General features: G+C 38.1%; 1 protein-coding gene and 1 long non-coding RNA gene across 10 annotated transcripts in view; one reads left to right on the plus strand and one right to left on the minus strand.

The window, feature by feature from the left end:
* The window catches only part of LOC111559430, a 103,829-nt gene that overhangs the window by 53,234 nt on the left and 24,371 nt on the right, over nucleotides 1–26,224 (minus strand). For 2 of the 7 annotated variants that reach the window (XR_006593807.1, XR_006593810.1), the window contains exon 1: nucleotides 3,786–3,965. The exons of 2 other annotated variants lie outside the window; for them this stretch is intronic. This is a non-coding gene — a long non-coding RNA (uncharacterized LOC111559430). Of the gene's footprint in view, nucleotides 1–2,995; nucleotides 3,966–26,224 lie in introns of those variants that run through there. 3 more of the 7 variants (XR_006593804.1, XR_006593806.1, XR_006593803.1) reach the window with 3 other exon arrangements.
* On the plus strand, nucleotides 3,967–18,734 carry CA2H3orf14 (chromosome A2 C3orf14 homolog). Of its 3 annotated transcripts, none has more exons than XM_045051780.1 (5): nucleotides 3,967–4,094; nucleotides 4,741–4,852; nucleotides 6,878–7,001; nucleotides 16,334–16,408; nucleotides 18,319–18,734. In XM_045051780.1, the coding sequence occupies exons 2-5, from the start codon at nucleotides 4,773–4,775 to the stop codon at nucleotides 18,439–18,441; spliced, it is 402 nt and encodes a 133-aa protein (XP_044907715.1). In that variant the 5' UTR covers nucleotides 3,967–4,094; nucleotides 4,741–4,772; the 3' UTR covers nucleotides 18,442–18,734. The 3 variants fall into 3 exon arrangements, with proteins under 3 accessions (XP_044907715.1, XP_044907716.1, XP_044907717.1); XM_045051781.1 differs by lacking the exon at nucleotides 3,967–4,094 and adding an exon at nucleotides 5,477–5,557 and having other exon boundaries at nucleotides 4,746–4,852; XM_045051782.1 differs by lacking the exon at nucleotides 3,967–4,094 and adding an exon at nucleotides 5,474–5,557 and having other exon boundaries at nucleotides 4,762–4,852.

Here is a 26,224-nt window from a genome sequence, read left to right on the forward strand (position 1 = left end):
TGAGTAAACTGAAAGCCGCTGGGAAATCAAGGAGCCAGGATTAAAGGGGGGGGGGGGGGGAAGGCTTTTAAATTATACACAGCTGGAAGGGTGTCAATTTAAGACAAAAGGATTGTGTGAGCTTTAAATTGCTGAAATTTGGGGAGGAGAAAATATACGTATTTTACTATGTATACAAAACACAAGTGATTTGCTAAGAATTATCATGTGTGCTTTCAATTTAAAAATTCTAATGCGTTCCAAGTGAATTTTAGAACCAGTGAGGTTTTTAATTTGCTCTCGCAGGAAGGAAAAAGCTTATGCAAATTCTCACTGGAAATCTCTAGGAATGAGCATAGTTTTATCAGCACAGTCTTAGTCTCTCAGCCAAGAATGTCTACAATGCAGGCACCAGCTGTGATAATGACTTCTCTATTGCAGTTTTATCTGATTAGACCTAGATTGATAGCTGATTCGTTGACAAAAGATCCTAAAGAAGTATCTGGTTGTAAATTCTCTTTGGTCAAAACCCATCCAGGACCAATTTAAAGCATTTCAGAGATATTCTGAGCATAGAGTATTTTTCCATAGTGAAATGGACCATCTACAACTCTGGAAAAAGATAAAAGTCCAATGATTATATTTCAGAGTGAAGAAAAGCAGAAAGACAAGCAATTGGACCCACTGCACCAAATTTCATCTGGGATTTCCTGAAACAAGGGAGAAAGAAAAAAACCACTAACTCCATTTCAGGCATGAGTGCTTCATTTTCTTATTATTTGTCTACCCAAAGTACACCCAAAGGATGTCTAAAAAAGATGGCCTCTGTGTAAACCATAACTGCAAACCTCTGTATAAACTGTATAAGTTACTGTTAGTAATTTCAAGTCTGAAACTGTCAAGGTTTCTGGGATTCTTTTAATTATTTCTTAGTCTCCAAAGCTTGTCCTTTCTTTTACATCAAGTATCCTACTTCTATTCTTTACTTATCAGTCTCACCTTTTCCAATCCTTCCTTCTCTTCGTTACTGTCAAACCTCTATTTTCTAAGTCTCTGACACCAGATATGAAGTCTTCAAAACTGGGGGAAATGAGGAGAAAACATTCTTCTCAATGCTTCCTTTCCACGGCTCCTCACCCCAGACATATTCTCATGCACACACTTCCATAAGGGCTCCTTCACTTACAAGAGTTCACACCCCATCCTGCCACCTGATACCGCTAATTACAAAAGCAGACCTCCAAATTCCACCCAGTTTGCAAAACTCAACTTAGCCTTCCAAAGTGTTATCTAGGGGTGCCTGGGTGGCTCAGTCGGTTGAGCATCCAGCTTCAGCTCAGGTCAACATATCACGGTTCATGAGTTCGAGCCCCCCATCTGGCTTGCTGCTCTCAGCACAGAGCCCACTTCAGATCTTCTGTCTCCCTCTCTCTCTGACCCTCTCTTGCTCACGCTCTCTCAAAAATATATGGACTTTTTAAATGTTACCTAGACTATTCCTGCTCTTGGTGCTCTTTCTTCTCTAGCACCCTCACAATCTGCAGGATACGTTTTATTGACACATTATTGATATACTGTACACAATTACTTACAATACTAACATCAAGCCGGGACTCATTTACTTACAATATGGTCATAAATCAGGTCTCTAAACCTCAGTTTTCTCAGCTATAAGAATGGGGATAGTAAGTCAAGCAACCCTGTCTTGCTCACAGGGCTGTTACGAGGATTAGATGAGGTAAATCACACACAGCGCCTAGTACAGAATGAACAGTCAATGAAAAGGAGTCATTATTATGTTGTCAGCCAAAATCCTCTAGCTTTCTGTATATACTTTAAGAGCCCTGTAGGCTTTTGAGGGCAGAAACTATATCTGAGAGATATTTAATAAATGCATCTTTATAGAATTTATGGCTAAAGAGCACAGGGCTTTCTAAATGATGAGGCTAAGGAACAATTTTAGCACAGTGGTGGGCAGAACTATACCAGGGTTAGGAAATACTAACTTCACTGCACATTTACAGAATGCCCCATTATGAGCCAGGCATCACTTACAAGGTTCCCATAATCTGTGTGGTAGACCAAGAATATCTCACTCCAAGAAGTACCCAAACCTACCTAATAGAGAAGCTGTGTAGAGACAAACTGTGCAATTGCCACAGATACTTCTTCCCCAGGCAAGTGTCTCACAGAAAAGATCAACTGGGGGCTGTCATGAAGAGCAGAGCTATCACAGCAGATCTTTGAGTAGAGCAAGTGCTTTTACAGGATGCTACAAAATAATCCGTCTCTCTAGATAACTTTTAAGTGTCTGTGAGGTATTCCTGATTACTGTCCCCCTAAAAATTGCAAGACAATTCTAAGGTATTCCTTGATTCACTCCTAGGGAAGACGATGACCTAAAGAAGAGATATTCCAGGGGTGCCTGGGTGGCACAGTCGGTTAAGCGTCCAACTTCAGCCAGGTCACGATCTGGCGGTCCGGGAGTTCGAGCCTGGAGCCTGTTTCCGATTCTGTGTCTCCCTCTCTCTCTGCCCCTCCCCCGTTCATGCTCTGTCTCTCTCTGTCCCAAAAATAAATAAACGTTGAAAAAAAAATGTTTAAAAGAAGAGAGATTCCAAGTCAAAAGAGCTGGGTCTGTCCCAATTATGTCACTATGCAAACCATGCATAAAGCAGGACAAAGTTTGTTTTAAACAACATACAAATGCTTTCATGTGCAGCCTCAAGGTTCATGCAACCCATTGCCAATTTAAAAAAAAATTCTTCCTTGTAAATTTACATAAAAGGTAAGAATGCCTTGTACCCATGCAAAAGCTCTATTTCATTCCTAGAACAAAGGGCCATTCAAAGGTTTATTTTTCATGTTTACTAAGGAAGGCTATGGGACAGCTAAATCGAAGGTCCTATCAACTGAAGACAGAGCTCTCTTAAATTATGATGCAAATTCAATCCCAGATTATTTCAAGGCCATTTTAGTTGCTGAGGATACAGCAGCAAATAAGAATCGAAAATACCTGTTCTTAGGGTGAAGAACAGTGGTACAGTGTTGTGTTCTGGAGAGAAATACAGCAGGAGGAGGACAAAGAAGAAATGGAACTCCTCTCTTATATTGGAGGTCCAGGGGAATGCTTCCTTGAGGAGGCAGCATTGAAAGATAAGGAACTGAGTCTACGTGAGTTTCTAAGGAATGGGTTTTCCAAGCAAAGGAACCATAAAGCGCCATAGTCCTGAAGCATCAGCGGAGTTTCATGGAGATATTCTGGGAAGAAAAAAATACGAGACACCGGGACTAGAGTCTGGCACTTCGCCCTTGACCAACTCAGTAACTTTAGGAAGAAAACAACTTTACCTCTCTTGAACCTCAGTTTCTACCTCTGAAACTAAGGAATAGTACCTCGTGTCTCACCAATTTATTTCAAAGGGGAAAAAAAGGTTTAAGAATGCGCTTCACAGCACAAAAGGATTATTTCTAAATGCGAGGTCCTGAGGGCCGTGGGAAATTTCATTTAACCTCTGCGGGCTTCAAACCACAACCTAAATAAACGGCCAAGCTTGTCTGCTCCTCTGTTAAATGAGGACAGTGGGACCTACCCAACCCAGCATTGCGGGAAAGGGCCGAGATAATCCACATAACACCGCGACCCGCATGCAGACCCCTCAAAACGTCACCGATTAATGTTACTTTCCCTAGTGGGTGCGAACACGGGCTCCGCTCCCCCGCTCAGCAACGGAACACCAGGGTGAAGCTCTTTGAATTAAAGTGCTTTTACTCACTGTAAAGACCATTCAATCCCTTTGGAGTACCTTGAAGGGGGCTTCCCCATGTCCATACTCCGTGACTTTCTAGCTTCCCTCTCTGAAGCCTTTTGAACGGATACAGGTCTCATTTTAAAAGGCCTTGAAATTGAGCTACCGCCAAACGCTTTCGCAAGGCTCGCAGCTACCGTTTTGGGAAAACTCCCGCGCCAGAGGTCCGCCTTTTATAGCAACGTGATTACGCCACCTCGTTGCGCGTGCGCAATCATGGCGGCGTGACCACGCCCAGGCCTGTGCTGGGACCCAGCGTCCGCACTGTAGCGGACGCCTTTACGGAAAAGGTCTAAGCGCGGCTAAGTGAGTGGAGTCCCACGGCGTTACGGGCCGCGGGTGGGGGCCCTGACTGTCCGAGAACGGCGCAGGTGTCCGCAGGGCCGGCGGGTGGGGGGAGAATGTTGTTAACGGGGAAGGGCTGGGGTGATGAGGAAAGGTCGTTGAGTCCTGAGCAGGAGTTGGAGTGGTCGGAGGATTGAGGACTCTCAGACCATGGGGATCTTCGGTTCGAAAGGCAGTATTTATCTTGGGGTTTGCCTGGAGTGCTGATGGCGGGCTTACGGAAGAGAAGTTACCATGGACTAACTTTCCGGGATTTCCTTGACGCTGCAATGGAAAGTGGGAGGAATGCGGCGAGGAGTGGCCTGCAGTGATCTTAGAGGAACGTATCTGTAACTAGATCCTTGCGGGCGGGCCTGGAGAGGTTGCTGTCCGCGGTGCTGAGCAAAACACAGCGGTTCCTTTAGAAGGAAACCCGATGAGGGCAGGGCAGTGTTTCCTTGGCTGGGCTCAGGGCCCTACACCTCCATGCAAGTACACAGAAGGAAGAGCTCAGTCTGTCAGCGCTGGACACTCCGAGATTAGCGACAGTATTTAATTCATAAAATTTAGGAAAGCCAGTGCTTCGCCCGAGGAAAGAATTTCATTCCTGTTTTTTTTTCTCCCTTAGGACAGCCACCTTTGGCTTTTGCACCCAGCCAGATGATTTGCCTTCAGGCTCCCAGCCTTCAAAGTACTGCACTTGATCTTTTATCAGTATTGATCCAGGCTCTTCAGTCAAGGTGAGCTTGCTCATGTGCCATTAAAATGGGCTTTCCCAAACTCCCCAAACAGGACTCCTGAGCACGCAGGGTACAGTGAAGGGAACAATTGTGCTTTTCCACCGCAGTTACACATGAAAAATACTTTCTTATTTGGAAAAGAGATGGTAGAACTGGGCAGTCTTCCAATAAAAGAAAGACCATGAGTTTCCAGTTGGTTCTCATACTTGTTTGCCTTTCTATGTGTGTATGCACATGCATGAGAGATGGTGTTCCTGTGTTGAATTTTACAGAGTGGATTTTTTTTCTTTCTGTTGATTCAATAAAATGTTTACTAGTCTTAGTACCAGCTGCTTGTTTGTTTTCAATTCAGATTAAGGTTAAAGTGTGAGGAAATAAGAGGAAGAAATGTGAAATGTTTAGTTTACCTGATTCATGGTGTTTGGGGATGCACCTGGCATATGAAAAGCTGTGCATCGTAAATAAAAATGGTTTTAAGTGCATTCTCTCATTTTATGCATTACATCTCAATTTTTATTTTTCAATTCTGAGAGAATCAATGGGTTGAGGTAATAAAACCATCAACTCTTGAAAAGCTGAGGATATGTAGTAGAAGTAACTGTACATGTTTTTATTATTTAGCAGAAAGCTTATAAGGCAGCTTTGACTAAGGATGACTTCGTTGCTTGCTCAAGAAATTCGCCTTTCTAAAAGACATGAAGAAATGTAAGGTTTTTTTTTTTGAAGGCTTATCTAAATGAATACATTGTGTTGGCTTTCTTAGTGAAATATTGTGTGAACAGACTTAAAAATCTGAAAATGTGTCATTTAAATTTTCTAACACTTGAGAGATTTGGTATTAGGGAACGTCACTGTCTCTTAAGAACAATAAAGATTAAAAGGGTTATTTATGTTCTTTTTACTTTGCTTTGCTATTACCTAGATAAATTTACCCTTCTCACCTTTCTAGGTTCCTCACTGGTATTTAATGGACTTCTGTAAACCTCTTACCCATAGCAGGCTTGGTTTAATGGTCTAATGTTGCTGTCTTCAAACGTGTAATACTTTTTTTTTTTAAGGAGCCCCATATTTTCATTTTGCATTAGGCCTTACAAATTATATAACCAGTCCAGTACTTATATTGATATCAACCATCTCCACCTCTTTCTGTGGGCTCTCATGTTTTCTTTAATTAATTTCTTTTCTTCAGTTGATTACCAGGCCCCCTTCCTTGGCTTTCTAAGGTATTTTCCTTATAAAAAATGTTCCAATTACTCAATTTTAATTCTACCCTCATGTATTTTTTATCATCTGACATTTTTTTAATTAATCATTTAAGAGGGCCAAAAAACTTGTAAAATGATGACTTGACCAATGAGACGCTTTTAAAATATATAAAACAAAGCAGTTTGATAATTTACTTACAACTTTTTACATCTCTCTTCAATTACTGTTTCACCTTGTTGTGAGTATGCATACATACACACAGCCTCTCACTCATATATGGAACCATCATCTTTCTCTTGGAAAAAGAGGAAAAAAATATTTTTATTGCTTCTTCAAACATATGGAAGTTTAGCGCAATTCTAAATGTGTAACATGAGATTCAGGGGTATTGAAGTGTTAAGCAGAAGGTTTCGTATAGCAAGTTATATCAATGTATGTGTGTGGGGAGGTATATATAAGTATGTGTACAAAGGGATATGTATTACAGTTTGCATTTTCACCAAAAAATTAAAACATGTTTTAACACTCTAAAATAATTGCAAAGACCATAGAGGCTTAAAAAAAAAAAAAAAAAAAAAAAAAAAAAAAAAAACAGAAGCATGTACTTACAGTAGATACGTTAATGAAAATAATTTTACCCATATTTAAGACTTACTGAACTATCTTAATTTTCTACTGTCTTAATAATTGACATAGTAGTTGGCTTTCAAAATATGTTGAACTTGAATTGAGGTGTAATTAAGAAATGTACTTCCATATTGAACAAACTAAAATGTTCCCTTAAAAAAAAAAACTTTATATAATCTTCCTTTTTTCTAGAGTATCACAAAGATTAATGTTACTTCAACAAATGGAGAATAAATTTCTAGATGAAAACAAGGAAAAGGCATCTCAGATACAAGCAGCTCAAACTGCTCTTAAAAGGAACCTTAGTCTTTTAAAGGTAAGTTTCATTGATTTTAGGTATCTTTCCTCACCTATGCAAAAAAGGTTTTAAGTGAATTTCATAATTTTGATGTATATAATTTGTTTTGAATAAAATTAACGAAGTACCATCTAGTTTTTAAACCCATGTTAGATAAGTTGCATATGGATTCTCATTTTTTTAATGAAAAAAAATGGAAGTTTGCTTAAGCTAAGTGTTTTTAATCAACGAGAAAAATCAGTGACCACGGAAGGAATTTTAAAGGTCACCTTTGTGCAAGACGTAATAAATTTAAGATACAGCTCTCTATCTTCTTTTATTTATCAGGAGATTCTAAAACCCCATGAAGTACCTATAATGTTTTTAGATCCAACTCAAAACTATCCTCATAAAAACGAGAACAATTTGATTTTGCCCTATTGGGGCCACAGTCAACACACAGAATTCATATCTAACAGATAACAGATTTCCCAGATCTCTCTTGATAGTGATGGAGGAGGTGGTCAAAGTATGTGATTGCGCAGGGCCTCACCATTTGGCCAATGTGCCCATTTGGAGTAAAATCATATGTGTAACATTTTTGGCTGCTTGCTATACTTTGCTTCCAGAATTGTATGGCTTCATCCATAATTAAAACCCTAAAGTTTGCTTCCATTCAAGCTTCCAAGAGATCCTATGACTAAAACATTTGGTAGTAAGGCTATATTATTTAAGTTATAAAGCAGTGTTTTCAGTTTTTTATTGTTAAATATTTTCATCGATAGGCATGATATAGTTATCTTCTGTAGTCACTAGAGGATAAAGGAAGAGGGAAATTCAGTTATCTTCTCAGCTTCTGGCAGTTTGATCCACAGTAATTTAAGTCACAGCCATAGTGCTACCAAAGCATTCTATGTTGCCATATGTCTTACTTGCCCAATGGTGTTTGCAATATTTATTTTTAAATGGAAATATATAGGATAATCTGGAATTTGCTGTGAAAATTCAGAAAAACTAAATTAGAAGGCTTGAAGGCTTGACTGCTACCTACCTGCAACAAGTACAGGTGTTATTCGGATTTTTCAAGTTTGTCTTCCTTTTAGTGAGCAAGTATTTGGTGAATGCCCGGAGTCCTTACTACTAAGCTAGTTCTCAGCAGAAGGTGGAGTCAACAAAAGAATTCAGAGTTCTTTACATCCAGTAGCTCATAGGCTTAACTGATAACCTAAGGTTGAGGTTGTCACACACAAAATAGAAGACCTTAGGAGATCAAACATTCAGTTACGTGGAATCCTCAGCACTGTGGGACTAAGTATAAAAACTCATCAAAAGCTAAAATATTCTAACAAGTCTGACAGTGGAAGCTAAGCTGGAACGGTGTTTGAATAGGCACAAGGTAAGGTATTCCACTGCATTCTTACAGAAGAACCAAGCCCAGAAGAATGAATAGCCCAATTAATGTTCACGGGACCCTGAGCTAACTACCTCGTAAAGCCACAGGAAGCAAGGTTGGATAGATTTTGTGAGACCCAACTGAAGAATCTGAGACTTGGTATATAGGGATAATACAGTACTAGACATGTTTGAGCAAAAGAAAACTAGAGACTTACATAAAAAACATATGGGTATTTAAGAAAAGATTCATCTCCTATTCCGATGTAATGTGATTTGAAGAATGGAGAGCTTAGATTAAAGAAGAATAGCTAAGAAATCATTGTCCTATCTAGAAGGAAGATAATGAACCTAGTTTCATAGTCTTTTGGTATGGTTTTTCTCCCCCCGATAATAAAATATATTCTCACTGTAATAAACTTGAAAGCGTAAAGACGATGAGCTAGCATAGTTGTTGTTATTGTTTTTTTAATCTTTATTTTGAGAGAGAGAGCATGAGCAGGGGAGGGCAGACAAAGGGGGGGGGGGGAGAGAGAGAATGAATCCCAAGCAGTCTCTGCACTGTCAGCACAGAGCCCAATGAGGGGCTCGATCCCATGAACTAGGAGATCATGACCTGAGCCAAAGTCAAGAGTCAAATGCTTAACTGACTAAGCCACTCAGAACCCCTGAAATAGCTTTTTTTCCATATCACCCCACCCAGCTAGAAATTAGTATTTTTTTGTACTTTTCCTGTCAGTCTTTTCATAAACAGATACAGTGTGTTTGCTGTTAGACATGCAGTCTCTTCACTTTTTTTTTAAAACATACTTTGAATATTTGTATATGCAATTTTTTTATCCTGCTTTCCCTCTTATTATTTTGTTTGAAACTCTAAAGAGATTATTGTGCAAGTGACATAAATAAGACTTGATCACAGAATATTCAGTTGGGAGCAACTTTTAAAAGCATATAGATTCACTTCTCATTGAAGGTTATACTTTTTTTTTTTTAGCATAAAAACTTTTCTTCAAGATTAAAGTAAAAATGGACCTGCTTTGGCCTAAAGCCCCACCCATTTTGCCCTTCCTTGTCTGCTCTATTGTCACTCTAAGGAATGGTGAAAACCACTGACCACTGCTATTGCCTTAATTTAGAGCTGAGGAAACCATAAGGTAACTAACTACTCCTAATACCCCTGGTCAAGAACAGTTTCAGTTACATCACGATATGTACTTAAGACCAGAATACACTTTAAAAATGGTTCCACTAAAACTTGGAAGCATTCTTGTAAAGACACTAATAACAATATAAGGATGAGCTCTATCAGCATCCATTATTTGACCTTAGTGTTTCTTATATTGGTCAGAGCATCCAAATAACAGGGAGTAAGCCTTGATTTTTGGAAAGGAAGATATAACACTAGTATTTTTAAACGATACGGCTATATATGTAGACAAGCCAAAGTTGTTTTCAAACTAGTATTAGTTGAGTAAAATTAATGGATAGAAAGTAAACATAAAAATATCAGTAACAATCCTATAGATGGAAAATAGGAGATCACATTCACATTAGCAATGAAATTATAAAATACTTGGGAATGCTCTTAACAAGGGACGTACATGACTGTTACAATTACTACATTTCAATGGGAGATTCAAGAGAAAATTTAAATGGAGACATATGCCTTAATCCTGATGGGAAAACTATTATTTTTTAACTATTATTTTTATAACACCAGTTGTCACAAAGTTATGTTTTTTAAGGTTTATTATTGAGAGAGGGAGAGAGAGGGAGCATGAGTGGGGGAGGGGCAGAGACAGTGAGGGGACAGAGGATCTGAAGCGGGCTCCTCACTGACAGCAGTGAGCCCAATGTAGGGCTCGAATTCATCAACTGTGACATCACAACCTGAGCTAAAGTCGGAGGGTTAACCGACTGAGCAACACAGGCACCCCACAATGTTATTTTTAGATCCAATAGAACCCCACAAAAATTTCACATCAAACCCAACAAAATTTCTCTAAATGCATTTGGAAAAATAAATTAGCAAGAGTATCAAAGAATGTCTTTAAAATGGGATGATAATGAAAAGACTAATCCCAAACTGTTCAAGCATATTAGTAAAAGAGTGAACATGAATTTAAGTAGAGAAGAAAACTCACACTGAGGGTTTAGTCAGTATCATAGATGATAATGGATTGTTAGCTTGTTAGTTTCCAGAAATGAAATAAAATGAAATTTATCTGCCTTTTAAAAACAAAATTGATTTAGAAGAGAGAATTGTTTCCATAAATACTTCCAGGATGTAAAAGGTCATCTCTTTCCACCTCCTTCCTTACCCCCACCACCAGTGACAAAATTGTTTAACCCAAAATCAGTTTTGTGGTAGCAAACATCATCTTGTGAAGAAAATGAACAAACATTCCAGGGTGAGAAGGAACAGGAGTGTGCTACAGCAGACTAGAGATACGGCAGATGCTTCCTGTAAGGTGCATCCCAGAAGCCCCTTCTTGGGGTGGCTGCCGGTTAGAGCCTTGAACCAGCTGCCCCCCAGGATGGCCAATAACTTACAGGACCCCATCTCTCCTCTTCCCTACTCACATTTCTCACTTTCTCCAAATCCAGTGAAGAGCGAGTTTAACAAATGCTTACGTGCTGCTTGTACCAGTAACCCTGTATCTCATGCCTAAGTATCTTCTTTTTGCAATCCCAGAAATTGCACCTTGAGCACATTAAACGATTAGACCCAGCCCAGCCAGAGCTGGCATCACTGCATAGATTTATAGGGAGATATCCATTGCTGGGTTGAGAGGGAGGGATAGGTCTAGTGAGGGGAAAAGAAAGAAATCGCAGTACATGACTTTTTGTGCTCACAGTTTACCTTTCCTAATCATGAGTCAACTCATTTATAGAGGCTGCTGAATACTGCCACAGAGTAACGTTTACACCACCATCCATACTGGAAACTTGTTTTTTAATTGTTATGAAAAATTGCGAACCTATGTAGAAGAGGAAATCGAAGAATGAACTTCCATGTGCTTATCACCCAGATTCAGTACTTATCAAAACACAGCCAATCTTGTTTCATCTACACTCCTCACCTTCACCCCCAGCCCGCCCCTCAAATTATTTTGAAGCTAATCTTCAGGCATGCCATTGTGTCACCTATAAACACTTTGGTGTACATCTATTTCAGTGTTTATCAAAGATAAGGGCTATTTCAAAGTATAATCGCAATACCACGGTCAACTTAAGCAATTGACAATTCCTCACATATTCAGTTGAGATGCCCGTCTCCCATATTAACTTTTTAAATATTTTTAAGTTTACATATTTTTTTTGAGAAAGAAAGAGAGAGCATGAACAGGGAAGGAGGGAGAGGGAGAGAGAATCCCAAGCAAGCTCCTTGCTGTCAGTGCAGAGCCTGATGAAGAGCTCGAAACTCAGACCCTGAGATAACCTGAGCAGAAACTAGAAGTCAGACGCTTGACAGACTGAGCCACCCAGATGTCCCTCCCTTATTAACTTATCAACATGGTTTTACATTTGTTTGAATCAGGATCCAAATAAAATCCAGTATGTAATTGACAGATAGGTTTCTCTAATCTCTAGAAGTTCCCTCTGCCCCACCCCTTTCTTTTCTAACCCCCTTTGAATTTCTTTGTTGAAGGAATTGGCTCATTTCTCCTATAGAGCTTCTCACAATCTGGATATTACTAATTACATTGCTGAAGTATCATTTAGTATGTTCCTCTATTCCCCATAATTGACATAGATTGATAGGATGAAGTTGTGCTGTGCAACAGAAATATAACGCAAGTATTATAAAATTTCCTAGTAACCATTTTTAATAAGGTTAAAAGAAACATTAAATGAAACATTAAAATTTTCATATTTCAAATATATTGCTCCTGAAAGTACATACCTTTTTCTTTTTTCTTACTGAGCCTTCAAAATTCAGTGTGTATTTTACATTTCCAGCGCTTCTTGACTCAGACTTGTCACATTTCAAATTCTCAGCGACCACATGTTAATGCTCTGCATTTCTAGAGACCTGATCACATTCAGGTTCAGTGTTTTGGGGGAAGAACACTTTTGTAATGACTGGTTGTCTCTCCTTCTGGAATGTTAGCAGTCACTGGTGATCGTGGCCTACATATGTTTATCAGGGCTTGCAAAAAGTGATATTTGCATTCTTCTATTCCTTCTTTTTCGATTACTGATCATTTACAAGAAGATGAACCTACCCTCAGCAGATAGTTGGTTATACTGAAGTACATTTCCTATAGGAACAAGCATGATGAGTGCTTGATTCTTTTCTCTGTACTTAGTTTTCAAAAATAACAGGTTGATTCTCTAGTATCCTCCAAAAGTGACAAATTGGTGTTTTTAAATATGGCTGCAGTGTTCAATCTGTGTTCCCACTGATGCTCCAACTGTCCCATTTTTACCAAGTGGAAACCTCCAAGGTAGCTCGTGAATGCCTCTGACCTGATCTTAACAGTCCTTGGTAGTTTACTTTCTTTCTGGTACGATGATATCTATCAGGTTAATCATACGCATTTGGAATTGGCCTTTGCTCCAAGGAGCCCTGGATCCTTTTGATAGGAATGTATATTTAGAGCCCTTGATCGGGTGTTTCTTACAACTTTTTTTAAAGATAAAATTGAAAAAAAAAGATAAAAGTCAGCAAGAGCTCGTATCAATAATTCCATTTCGATCACATGATTCCAAGACTTTTAACTTAAAATCATCAACCTTTAACTCTTTTTTCCCCCTCAAACCAAAAATCTCAGTTCGCAAGTAATTTCCCAGTACCAACCTCATAGTCATATACTTTATCCCGTGATATAGACAGCACTACCAACAACAGTATGATTACAGACTATAGCTCTCAGTCAGAAACTTTTTACAATTGTTTTTGTCCTTGGGGTACATCTCACTATGATGCTCAGTCAAAATACCGTGTTCTAAGACCACCTGATGTACTTTTTCTTGATGTGGCTATGCCACCAAATAGACAACAGGTTTGTTTCCTTTTGTTTTCAACTTTTAGGGATTGCTTTTTCATTTGTTCTGTAACTATATCAATTTTTCAATGATATGTATCAAGTGACAGGTCTGTAAAAAACAAGATAAAAAGGTCTAGTCAGGTAAGTCTACCCTCTTTTCACCTGCTTTTTTTCTTCTTCCCCCCAACCCCCTTGGGTACTTTTTTTTTTTTAAGCTTTTCATTTATACTCAGGAAACTTTTGACACCTTAATCATTTATTTATGTAGTGAATATTTAAGTGTTTAGTACATGCCCTGCACTTTATAAGATTCTCGGATGCTTAAAGGTAGTAGCAAACATAGTCCTTATCATCTCGCAGTGTATAGTCAAAGAGAAGGTTCTTCATTGAAAATAATATGATACAACTTGCTACAGAAGGTAGAGATTTTTCAGTCAGGCTGAGGAATTCATATTTTGTCCTCTGTGTAGTGGGTATGTTTTTTTTTAAGTAGGTAAAAACATATTTAAAGTAGTAATTTTAGCAAAACTAATCAATTTCATATGAGGTTGAAATGAGACATAGTCTAAGCCTGGGTCCAAGTCATATTTGTTGAACAAGTAAGTAATAATAAGGCCATAGCACAGGATGGCATGGACAGACTAGAGGAGACATCCTGAAGGATCAGTCTACGGACCTTTGCATTTTTAAATGTCAGGGAATAAGAAGAGTTGAAGATAGAAGATGCAGCATCGGTGTCCGGGGGAGGAGAACTCCCACTATCGTATATTCAGTACAGTCAGGAGGACTGTTTTATTAGGTTGAGGAATAAGGGCTAGGAAGATAAGTTATCTGTCCCTCTACATTAAGAGCTGAAGCTAGATAAGAGGCAGTCTTGGAGAGAGCAAAAGTAAAAAGATGAGGACAGATGTCACAAATCTTAAGAAAGCCCACACTTCAGATTAAGAAGAGAAAAAAGGAGCCAGCTAAGGAGAAAGAGAAGTAGGAGGCAGAGAGGTAAGCAAAACAGCTAAGAAAGTAAAATCTCACTTGAGAAAGAAGTTCTCTGGAAGGGTGATAATCCCTTGTCGAAATGCTTCGGAGCTGACAGTCAAGTTACTCACAACAGGCCTGTCTTACCAGGCCACAGATCCCTGCTCATGTCTACTCTTTCATTGCAAATCTGCTCTTCTAGGAAAGAGATTCAACATCCTTACTTTCTGGTCTTTAAGGCAAAGGTGTATAATCTTGTCTATAGGTGCAAGTGGCACCTAGATCTACCACTAACAGTAAATTTATAACTATTCTAATAATGGTGTAAATGGAGTTAGGATTCTTTTGTTTGATTTATAACAGTTCCAGGACCTTGTACAATCTCAGTGCAATCACAGAAGAGTTAATCTTCACTATTCAGTGTAGCATCGGCATCAAAAGCTCTTTAGCATGTGTCTCAGCTACAAACTTCTGGTGGGGAATAGACAGGGCTATTAGATGGGCTTTTGATCCCTAAATTGCTGGTTTTCCCCTTCAAATCACCTTCTTCTAGACAGCAGGTGCATTAATGGTTGTGCAACTTTGGGGAGTCCCTTTAGGGAATTTCCTGTTTTTCCCTTTTACATTTCACACCCATTCCTTGCTCCCGCCGCTACCATCTGCTCGCTCTTTTCTCCTGTTCAGCATTGGATTCTTCACACCCCACTCCCACGCCCTTTTCCATCGCTCTCCGTCTGTCCAACAGCCCTGTACTTGGATTGCTCCAATGCTTGTACATGGATCAGAGAACTTTCTCTTTTCGATCAACTCACTAAGCTCAAAGGAGAGACAAAATTTACACAGCCTTGAGCCAAGGCCTCTGTGAACTTGACAAACATAAGCAAGCACAAGACAACATAGGTGCCAATGTGGGGAGCATGAAACAGAGCTCAGCATTTCACTAACGACTTGGAATGTTCTACATTTCTGGGCATACACTTCATCCACATATCAAGGTAACATCTTTACCAGAGTATGAATTAAGTGTAATTAATTAGCCTTGTGTTTCTACAACCATAAGAGCAAATGCACACACCCACGAATTAAACTACAAATTAAAGCCCAGTGCTTAAAAGCCATCAGATGAATGATGCACAACGTAGCAGTAAAACTGGCCATCGAGACTGCCCTAGAAATCTAGTACTAAAAATCTAGAGTGTAGTGAAAAGGCTTTTGCTGCAAAGTACGGAGGTACCTCATGGTCTTTCTTTTCAATATGTGGAGAATTTGCATGAATATAAAATAAAAAGAACACCGAACAAATGAAATGTGTGACATTAATATACCACTTCCATGATCTGGCCCAGAACACTTCACTTTTAAGGTTAGTGCAGTGTCAAAATATCTGTTTTTAGGGGCGCCTGGGTGGCTCAGTCGGTTGAGCGTCCGACTTCAGCTCAGGTCACGATCTCGCCGTCCATGAGTTTGAGCCCCGCTTCGGGCTCTGGGCTGATGGCTCAGAGCCTGGAGCCTGCTTCTGATTCTGTGTCTCCCTCGCTCTCTGCCCCTCCCCCATTCATGCTCTGTCTCTGTCTCAAAAATAAATAAATGTTAAAGGAAAATTTAAAAAAAAACACAAAATATCTGTTTTTAGTGTCGGAATATTTGACCGTTTTATCCACCTGGCAGTTTTGAATGGTATTAGGGCTAAGGTAGTATCCTGAGCAGTTCTATAAGAAAGTCCATTTTTCAAGAATTATTGCCATTTACTGTTTTAAATGAAATGGAAGACCTTGAAAGTGCTCTCAACACTACCCCCACTTTTTATTTTAAGATAAGAAATGCTCTGTTCTCCATCTGAAACTGGTTGCCTAGCCAGTGATCAGTCTCCTACCTCAATGACCTTCCTTCAGTTCAGACTGTATATCCAGAGAAGAGTTGAGAGATTTGGGATATAGATGTTGCTATTACAGGTGTCACTTGTATGTGTTATGTAAATACATTTTGTTTCTATAACATTGATACCTATCACAGGATATAGAAGCAGCAGAAAAGTCTCTACAGACCCGGAGTCACCCAATTCCATCACCAGAGGTGGTTTCTCTTGAGGTGAGAATCTTAAAGATCAAAAGTATAAGAAGAGACCCCATGCTGTTATGAGTACATTGTAAATTAACTGTGGTTCTACGTATGTATTTCCCAGACTTATTTATTCAGTAAAATAAACAAGATATGTCTGATTGATCCTTACATGTCCACAGTGCTGTGCTTTGTATGTAGGTGACTGATAAGTATCTTGATGTTAAGAAAAAAAAAGTGTCACATGAAAATTTTCTTAAAATCCTATATCTTTTCATCTAGAAACAACTACACTGTTAAACCATGAGAGACACTATGCACTAAATCTTAAGATGACAGCATTCCTAACCAAAGTGCTTTTCCTGTTGGCTAATGTTAGTAGTTTAGTCCCTTCACCAATTTTCAACCAATGCTATTTCAATGCATATTATCATGCAGTATAGTGTGGCTTTTGTCTGTTTTATTTTGCTCAGTTCAAGAACAGATTGGGAAGATTGTTGGCAAAAATAAATCCTACTTGGTATATGAATATATCTGTGATGAAAGGAAATTTACTCCATAGAGAATAGTTTAATTTTATATTCCTAATGACCTTTTTCAAATACAGTTTGCTTGCTGCCTAACCAGAGATGTGAATAGACTCAAAATTAAAGGATGAGAATTTGCCCTTCAATTTTCTGTGTCATCTAGAGTAATAAGAAGAGGCAGTGATCAAGGATAGAAAGAACTCTGGTACAAAGTTGTGCCTTGGGCATGTCTTTTTCTTTGTTGAATTCTCCAATACCTTGCTCTGGCCTATACGGGGCCCACACAATAGGGGTTAATCCAGCCATGAATGGTGGAGAAACTCCCAACCACAGGCGATGGTTGGTATTTTTCTGAGCTAGTCTTGCACAGCAGGATGACCTCTATTTTAAGTGTTTCAGGCTACTTCTCAGACCACATGCATAGATAGATAGATATGTGGAACCGCTCACCATTTTCAACTTTCAGAACTCCTGTACCTTGTTCATGTGCAGAGTGGATCATTATGTATTCTTAATGCTATGGAATTCTTTGGTTGAATTTCCCAAAATGAGATTCATAGTGATAATCTCCTGTAAAATGCCCTGCAAGGACAGAGATTTTTGGTAGTTTACTTTTATTTGGCTTTGTTAGAGCAGTCATGCAAAAAACCATCAAAGCTTCTAGAAACTATATGGTGATCTTTGCATGAGCCTCTGTAGCTTACAGACTTGCTATAGGCAGGCCATTAATACAGTATCTCAATTTCTAAGCCATTTAAATGAAAAGTGGTTACATTATATTATTTTTTCTCAATATAAAAAACATTGGGAAGAAATTACAATTTACCATAACGAGTGCTCTTCTAAAAGGTATAATGGATGCATATTTTAAATGTTTCTCCCCTTACAATTAAGGAGTCCATTCACCTGAATCCTGTACTGGTTACATTTCAGTTCCTGAGCTCATCGCAGGTCCAATCTTTTTAGGTCAACTATAAATCAGTTGTTCATGTTTAATCATTTCATTGTAATAACGTCAGTACACGTCATCATTTGGTAGGAGATTTGGAACAGTAACTGAAAACATTTAATGATTGTAGCCATGAATGATTCCACTGGTAATAATCACAAGGTTGGCCACAAGAGGGCGTGTAAAATCACAATAAAATCCTAAAACCTGTAATTCTGCCAGGCTCTGGTTTTACTGAGAAATTTGAAAATTAACACTAGTAAGTAGCCAGATTTCTTTCTAAAATTAACATAAAATATTCTGTAGAGGAAGTGCATTCTACGTCTATGTGTGCATGTGTGTGTGTGTACACGCATACACACACTTCAGTGAATAAACATTTAGACTATTATGAAGAGCCAAGTTCAATTGCTTGATATGCTTTTTTACTTTTGGATGTTGTTTTTTTTTTTTTTTTTTTCCAGACTCTTTACTGGGCATCAGTAGAAGAATATATTCCCAAGTGGGAACAGTTTCTTTTAGGAAGAGCACCATATCCGATCGGTGTTGAAAATGAAAATGAAGCAGAAAAATACCACTCAAAATGAGGCGCAATGATAACTCCTTCACATGCTCTTTCAAAAGAACCTGTTTAGTACAGCTGAATATTAAAGAATATGCAGATCGTTTCAGGAACTTTAGGAATCGGGTACGTTCCCAGTGTCCCATTACCTTCTCAATGATGGTCAGGATTTGACAATCTGCTGAGTCTCAGGTGGTCACTTTGAGACCTACTAGTAGTTCCAGGTCAAGAATTTGCCTTCTGCCAAATCCATGGAAGTGTTAGTGTTAAAAGCTCATACTGAAAGGTGGACTGTTCATTAAACAGGTTGCTAAATAAGTGTGTGTGTCTCGTTTTAAGAAAAAAAAAAATCATTTACAGCCATTCTCATCTAAACAGTAAATACCGGTTGTTCTGATGCTACATTTTCTAGAATCATTTTGGTTATTTTATTACGGGGATCATGTTCAGCACAGGATCAAAGTGGGTGTTGGTCCATTATTACAGTTTCTTCTAACAAGTAGAAAAAATAGAGACACTTAAGCTGCTTCAATATAATATTTATTAGAGAATGGATTTATAGGATTTTGTCCTTCATAGATAATCAAACCTCTGAAAGTTCTGGGGGAAAGAACTAAACCATCAAGCATTTGATAAGTAGCCAGTTTCAGGAAGGCTCAGACTTGGTTCTGAAAAGGTCCCCTGTTAGAACTGAGAATGGTTATTGGATTTTGACTTGGTTATTTAAGGACTGCCAACCCTGTGAATGTCGATAACTCCTCTCATCTTCTCATCTTTAAACTTGCCCTTCCCTCTCCCTTCTATTTTCATTATTTCTGAAACTGTCAGAAAGCTTTGAGGTTCCTCACTCTTCCACTGCTTGAACACTCAAGAAAATTTGTTTTTCTAATTATAGAGGCAGCTCCTGCTAGCAAGGGGAGTCTATACGTTCATTGCCATTCAAGCATTTAAATTTCAAACTGGTTTGTGTTTTTAAAAGAAAATAGGATAAGCTAAAAAAAAAAAAACAAAAAAAAACAACAACACTATATTGAAACGTCCATTGTGCTGATAAGTTCCTTTAAACTACCATCTTGGAAATATCCTGTTGAGTGGGTGGTTGGTGTGGGTAACAATAACGTTGTTTTCATAATATGCGCTGGCAGATTAACATACTTCTCTACAGTGTTAACAGTTGTAATTAAGGAATAAACAGCACAGAGTGTCAGTCCGATGACAATTTCATCTATAGTGTCACAATACAAAATGTCACAAAATATTAGAACTGTTATATAACTATAAAAAGTATCCGCTTAAAAGCTGAAAGCCTTTTTAAAAAAGGAAGACAGAGAAAGGAAGAAAAAAGAAAACTGGCATAGAGACCAGAACAATTTATACCTTCTCAAGAATGTTCTGACATGAAAATAAATTGATAATTTTTTTTTTTCCCTGTTACATCACAGTTTGGTTTCTAGCCATCCAGTTGATTTAGCAGGAGAATGCACGGCTTTTTAGCAGCTTTGAATTGGTAAACAGATTTAGATGTAGTAGAAAGGAACATGAGGAAGTTTTTTTTTTTTTTTAACATCCAATCTTTCCCAGCATATGCACATAAGAAGGTGAATGAAGCGATGTGAAACTTATATCTCTTTAGTCAAGTGAAAAAAAAGGCTAAACATTTGTTGAGATAGTAAAATATTGTGTCAAGCAAGTAAGCACATTCCAAAATTAAACAGTGGTTGATACGTTAACATCCTCAAATATTTGAGTGCACACTTCCTTTGAGTTCTGTAAATTAAATCACCAGTAGGTTCGATTAAAATACAAAATGAATAGCAATTTAACCATGTCAGAAAAGGTTGTTTTTTTCCTCCCCTAAGTTGACTGACTTGCTAAATAGTTTCTAAAAAGAGCATATATTTAATATACCCTGGGTTACCACTTAGGGAAGCGGGATGGATGTCATTTCTAGGCTTTAGCTGTATCATTTGCCCTGTTACTAGAGAATACCTCAAAAACTCCCAGAGATGACTTTATTCCTGGCCCCCACAGAACTCCCTCCCCTTCTCTCCTTGTAGACTGTAACAGATTGCACCACATGGTGTATGTTTAAAAAAAATATATCCATAGGGACCTAGATACCCCATTAAAGGGCTTTATATTCCTCATGGCAAATTAGCTTTACATAGGAATTTCCAAGTACCGTCTTCTGTAAGGAGGGAAGAAATACCGTATCTAACGTGTATTTTGTATTTGCTATCACTAGGAATCAGACCAGGAAACAGGTCATCTACTCATACTCCCCCTGCCCCCTACCACTGCTATGATTCAGCGTCCTTCCCGTTCACTCCATCATACCTACTATTCATGAAAAACATGAATTCGGTATTTGGGGGTTTGGATTTTGGTTTTTGTCTGTTTACAATAATGGGATTTTCAAAATAAAGGTCATTTCAAGATTTTCTTCGCACAGCCTTGCTTGGATTGTTGCAAACACAGAGGTGCATAAATACTCAGACTCATTTTATGCTGGAAGACTTTTAGTAGATGAATTTATTAAACTATAAAATACTAAGGTCAGCAAGAGCTGCAGTTTTTCTCCACGCTTGGTAAAATAAACTTGACTAAGGAAAAGCCCAACACTCTAGAAACCAGACATCTGGTCTTTCCCGGGAAGGGGGGCGAGGGGGCAGCAGGAGCAGTGCCAATGTAAGGGAGGTCAAATGGACAGTTTTTCCTGTGTGTTACGTCCAAGGTGCTTTCACATGTCGGCTGAAAACTTGAAGGACTATAATAATCTCACTTTTTTCACAATTTGGTCTTGTCTGTTCCAATCCCTTTTCCATCAAAAAAAAAAAAAAATACAATGGATATGTGGACATACTTATTTTTGAACCAGAATTAAAGTGAGTTGGTGATTTTCTCACTTCTACAATAACTGGAGACAGGCCAGGGGGCAGGGAGTCTATGAAAAGCCAGGGTCTGCAATCACAAGAGTAAGGTAGGAAGCTTTAAACCCCGTCAGGTAGGTTTTAGAGTATAAAATTAAATGCACAAGGCCACGAACTTGGCTTATCCACAAAATGTATTCTTTTCCTTCCTTATTCTGTTAGTCTTTATTAAATAAACAAAGGTGAATTGGTTTAAAGTCTTTTTTTTAAAAAAAATAAAGTTTTAAATCTAGAGTTACCACCCTCCCCGTTTCAAGAATTGTCCAAACATTATAGCTACATGGCTTAAAAAAAAACTCTCCATTTTAACAGTCTAGTTGACCTCTTCTACTTTGATTAGGATGCTAAGATGCCTTTTTTTAAGTTTCTGACTAAAAATTGACTCATCAGAGAAGGTATGAAGTATATAGTGAGTTCCAACAGAGGAAGGAAGGAAAAGAGGGAAGGAGGGAAGGAGGGAGGGAGGGAGGGAGAGAGATCAATCTGTGGAAAATACGGAGAAGGCAAAGAGAAATTACTTTGAGAAAGCTTTAAGTTGAAGCAAGAAGTACGCCCACTTCTTGTGTTTTATTTGTTTATCTTATAATTTAGAAGTTAATTTGTCTACATAGGAAATTTAATTCCCTATGGCTAATACAAGAACATTTAGAGTTTTCTGGGACAAACACAGAGACGTGTCAAACTTCAGCAATTAAGGAGAGGATTGATATGTGGATTTGACGGCTGGCATTGTGATCTCCTTTTCTAACTGGAACTGAGATTATATCCTTACTAAAATCCAAGACAAGGAAAATGACTCAAACAAAGACAGAGGCAAAAAAAACACTTCCGGACATCATCTTACCTCTCAGAGTCGAGTTTCCTTGCCTACAAGAGAAAAAGGACCGGGTTCCCTACCTTCACAGTTAATGTTTCAGAGTTCCTGCCATTTTAAAAACTCTAACTGGTGTCTCAAAGAGAGACTGAGACTCGGCTAGAGCAGTATCTAGATTGACCAGTACAAATCAATATATACTGGCATTAAGAGGAAACAATGGAGTGTTCTTATTTTAGAAAGATGATTTAGTTTGTATTTTTAAAATTTTTATTCCTTTTTTAATGTTTTTATTTTTGAGAGAGCGAGAGTGTGCACGCGCGCGCACACACACACACACACACACACACACACACACGAGTGGGGAGGGGCAGAGAGAAGGGGAGACACAGAATCCAAAGCAGGCACCAGGCTCCGCGCTGTCAACACAGAGCCCGACACAGGGCTTGAACTCTCAAGATCATGACCTGAGCCAAAGTCGGACGCTTAAACAACTGAGCCACCCAGGCACCCCTGTTTCTGTATTTTTGATGACAGCTGGATCATTTAACCTCCACTGTTAGAAAAACTAAGGGGCCCCTGGGTGGCTCAGTTGGTTAAGCGTCCGACTTCAGCTCAGGTCATGATCTCATGGTTCGTGGACCCAAGGCCAAAAATAAATAAATGTTAAAAAAAATTTTTTTTAAACTAAATACATAATTTGACCTCCCCCCCCCCCCCCAATAAGTCTGGGTTATCAATGTATGAGTGTCTCTGATGTTTTACATGTTACCGCTTTGGGGACAATTCAGTCAAATTAGAGACGGACAAAATTCCAAGTGTATCTTTGTCTAATCCATCTCTATCTTCTTTCCTTTCCCAATGCAACATAATCATTTTTCATGTCTTATTCTCCATTTATAAGATCTATAAAATAGACATTTTGTATTGGACGCTCTTCCTCAGGAAAACCATTAATACCAAGATGTTCAAAAGAAGCTAAATACAGAGCCTTTGAAAATGATACATAGGAAAACAAAGCTGGGTAACATTTAAGCATCATTCATTCATTCATTCATTCCAACAGATCTTTCTGACTGCCCATCGTGTAGCAGGCACAGCTCTAAGCACCAAAAATACAGAACACAAAACTGCCCTCTAAATCCATGTCCTTATATAATTTACATTCTGGAGGGGCACTGGGTGAAGAGGATTGAAGGTAGTGATTAAAAAACACAAACAGGTACCTGGCTGACTCAGTTGGTGGAGTTTGCTACTCTTGATTTCAGGGTCATGAGTTCAGGCCCCACACTAGGCATGGAGCCTACTTTAAATAAGATAAAATATGGGGCAACTAGGTAGCTCAGTCGGTTAAGCATCAGACTTCAGCTCAGGTCATGATCCCGTGGCTCATGGGTTCGAGCCCCATGTCAGGCTCTGTGCTGACAGCTCAGAGCCTCGAGCCTATTTCAGATTCTGTGTCATCCTCTCTCTCTGCCTCTCTCCTACTCGTGCTCTGTCTCTGTCTCAAAAATAAATAAACATTTAAAAAATAGTAAGAATAAATGAATAAGTGAAATAATTATAAGATTTTTTTTTAAACTTGAAAAATACCTAATATATTAGATGGTAATAAGGTCTAATACAGTATGAACATCTAAAATATCTGCTCAAAACAAGAAAACAAAGCACATTTCATAGTTTCTTAGAAAATAGGACTAGAAGACTTTGTCCCCCCATTCAAAAATCTTGAGGTAGGTTTTCCAATGAAGCAACATTTTTCACTGCCACTAATTTGGATACTGTGTAAGCTTAATAGATAGATTTGCAATAAAGAATGAAAAAAAAATCCTCACTACTTCAACACATAATTTGTTACATCAATATTCACAGCAGCATTATTCACAATAGCCAAAAAGTGGAAAGAATCCAAATGTCCACCACTGATTGAATAAACAAAATATGGCATACAAAGGAAGGGGAGGATCTATCCTTCCATCAAACAAAACAGACTTGAATCCAAAAATAGTACCAAGAGACAAAAAAGTCATTATATAATAAAGGGGTCAATTCATCAAAAAAATATATCCTAAATATATATACACCCAACATCACAGCACCTAAATATATTAAGTATATTCTAACCAATCTGAAGAGAGAAACAGACAGCAATAATAGTAGGAATTTCAACACCCACTTCCACCAATGGATAGATCATCAAGACAGAAAATCAACAAGACAACACTGGACATGAATCCTTCATCAGACCAAATGGGGCTAACAGACATTTATAGAACATTAAACCCAAGGGCAGCAGAATACACATTCTCCTCAAGTGCACACTAGACATTCTCCAGGATAGATCATTTGATAGGCCACAAAACAAGTCATAACAAATTTAAGAAGATGGAAATCATATCAAGTATCTTTTCTGACCACAATGGGACAAAACTGGAAATCAACAAAAGGAAAGCTGGAAATTTTATGATCACCTGTAAACTAAACAACACACTCCTGGACAATCTGTGTGCCAAAGAAGAAATCAAAGGGGAAACATAAAAACATCTCAAAACAATAAAAACAAATATACAATACAGCCAGACCTATAGGATGCTGCAATAGCAATTCTTAGAGGGCTATAGTGATAAATGAGTATGTTAATATAGAGATCTCAAGTAAACCATCTAACCTCAAGAACTAGAAAGAGAACAAACTAAGCCCAAAGTTAGCAGAAGGAAGGAAATAACAAAGATCAGAGCAGAAATAGAGACCAAACAATAGAAAAGATCAATGAAAATAAGACCTGTTTTTTGTTTTGGGTTTTTTTTTTTCTGAAAGATAAATTAACAAAATTTTGGCTAGATGAAGAAAAAAAACTCAGTCAGAAATTAAAGAGGAGACACTACAACTCAACTAATACTACAGACATACACAGGTTCATAAGACATTACTATGAGCAATTCTATGCCAACAAATCGGATAACCTAAAAGAAATGGATAAATTCCTAGAAACATACAACCTACCAAGACTGAATCACAAAGAAATAGAAAATCTTAATCAGTAATCATTAAGGAATTTAAATCCTTATTCTAAAATGTATTCACTGGTGAATTCTATCACACATTAAAGACTAACATCAATCATTCTCAAACTCTTCCCAAATGTCTAAGAGAAGGGAACTCTCCCAAATTTATTTTACAGGGCCAGCATTACCCTGATATCAAAGCCAGATAAAGATATACAAGAAAACTATAGACCACTATCCCTGATGAATATAGATGCAAAAATTCTCAACAAAATATTAGCAAACCAAATTCAGCAACATATTAAAATTATCATACACCATGAACAAGAAGGATTTATTCTGGGATGAAAAGATGATTCAATACACACAAATCAATAAATGTAATACACATTAATAGAATGAAAGATAAACCATATTATCACCTCACTAGATGCAGAAAAAAGCTTTTTACAAATAAAACATCCTTTCATGATAAAAATCCTTAACAAACCAAGTATAGAAAAACATACTTTGACATAATAAGGCCATATATGACAAACCCACAACGAACATCATATTTGATAAGATTAAAAGTTTTTCCTCTAAAAGCAGGAACAAGACAAGGATGCCCACTCTCACAAGTCCTAGCTAGAGCAAGTAGGCAAGACAAAGAAATAGAAAGCAGCGAAATTGGAAAAGAAGTAGTAAAAATGTCATTATTTGTAGATAAGATCTTATAGAGAAAATCCAAAGGACTCAACCAAAACCCGTTGCAGGATATTAAGTCAACATACAAAAATCCGTTGCATTTCTGCATAGTCACAATGACATATCTTAAAAAAAAAGAAAGAAAATTTTCCCATTCACAACAGCATCAAAAATAAGCAAATAGGAATAAATTTGATCAAAGTGAAAGATCTTAACACTAAAAACTGCAGGACTTTGATGGAAGAAAGTGAAGACACAAAAAAATGGAAAGATATCCCATGTTCATGGATTAGAACAATGAATATTGTTAAAATGTCCAAAGTACTCAAAGCCATCTACAGATTCAAAGCAATCTCTATCAAAATTCCAATG

The sequence above is a fragment of the Felis catus genome, chromosome A2 (assembly GCF_018350175.1).
Source record: "Felis catus isolate Fca126 chromosome A2, F.catus_Fca126_mat1.0, whole genome shotgun sequence".
Classification (NCBI taxonomy): Eukaryota; Metazoa; Chordata; class Mammalia; order Carnivora; family Felidae; genus Felis; species Felis catus.

Bases quoted from the DNA above. Each gene is read 5' to 3' on its own strand.
- CA2H3orf14 (XM_045051780.1), top strand. From the start codon at position 4,773: ATGATTTGCCTTCAGGCTCCCAGCCTTCAAAGTACTGCACTTGATCTT. The intron at 4,853-6,877 runs GTGAGCTTGCTC...CCTTTTTTCTAG, and splicing joins ATCCAGGCTCTTCAGTCAAG to AGTATCACAAAGATTAATGT. The intron at 16,409-18,318 runs GTGAGAATCTTA...TTTTTTTTCCAG, and splicing joins CAGAGGTGGTTTCTCTTGAG to ACTCTTTACTGGGCATCAGT.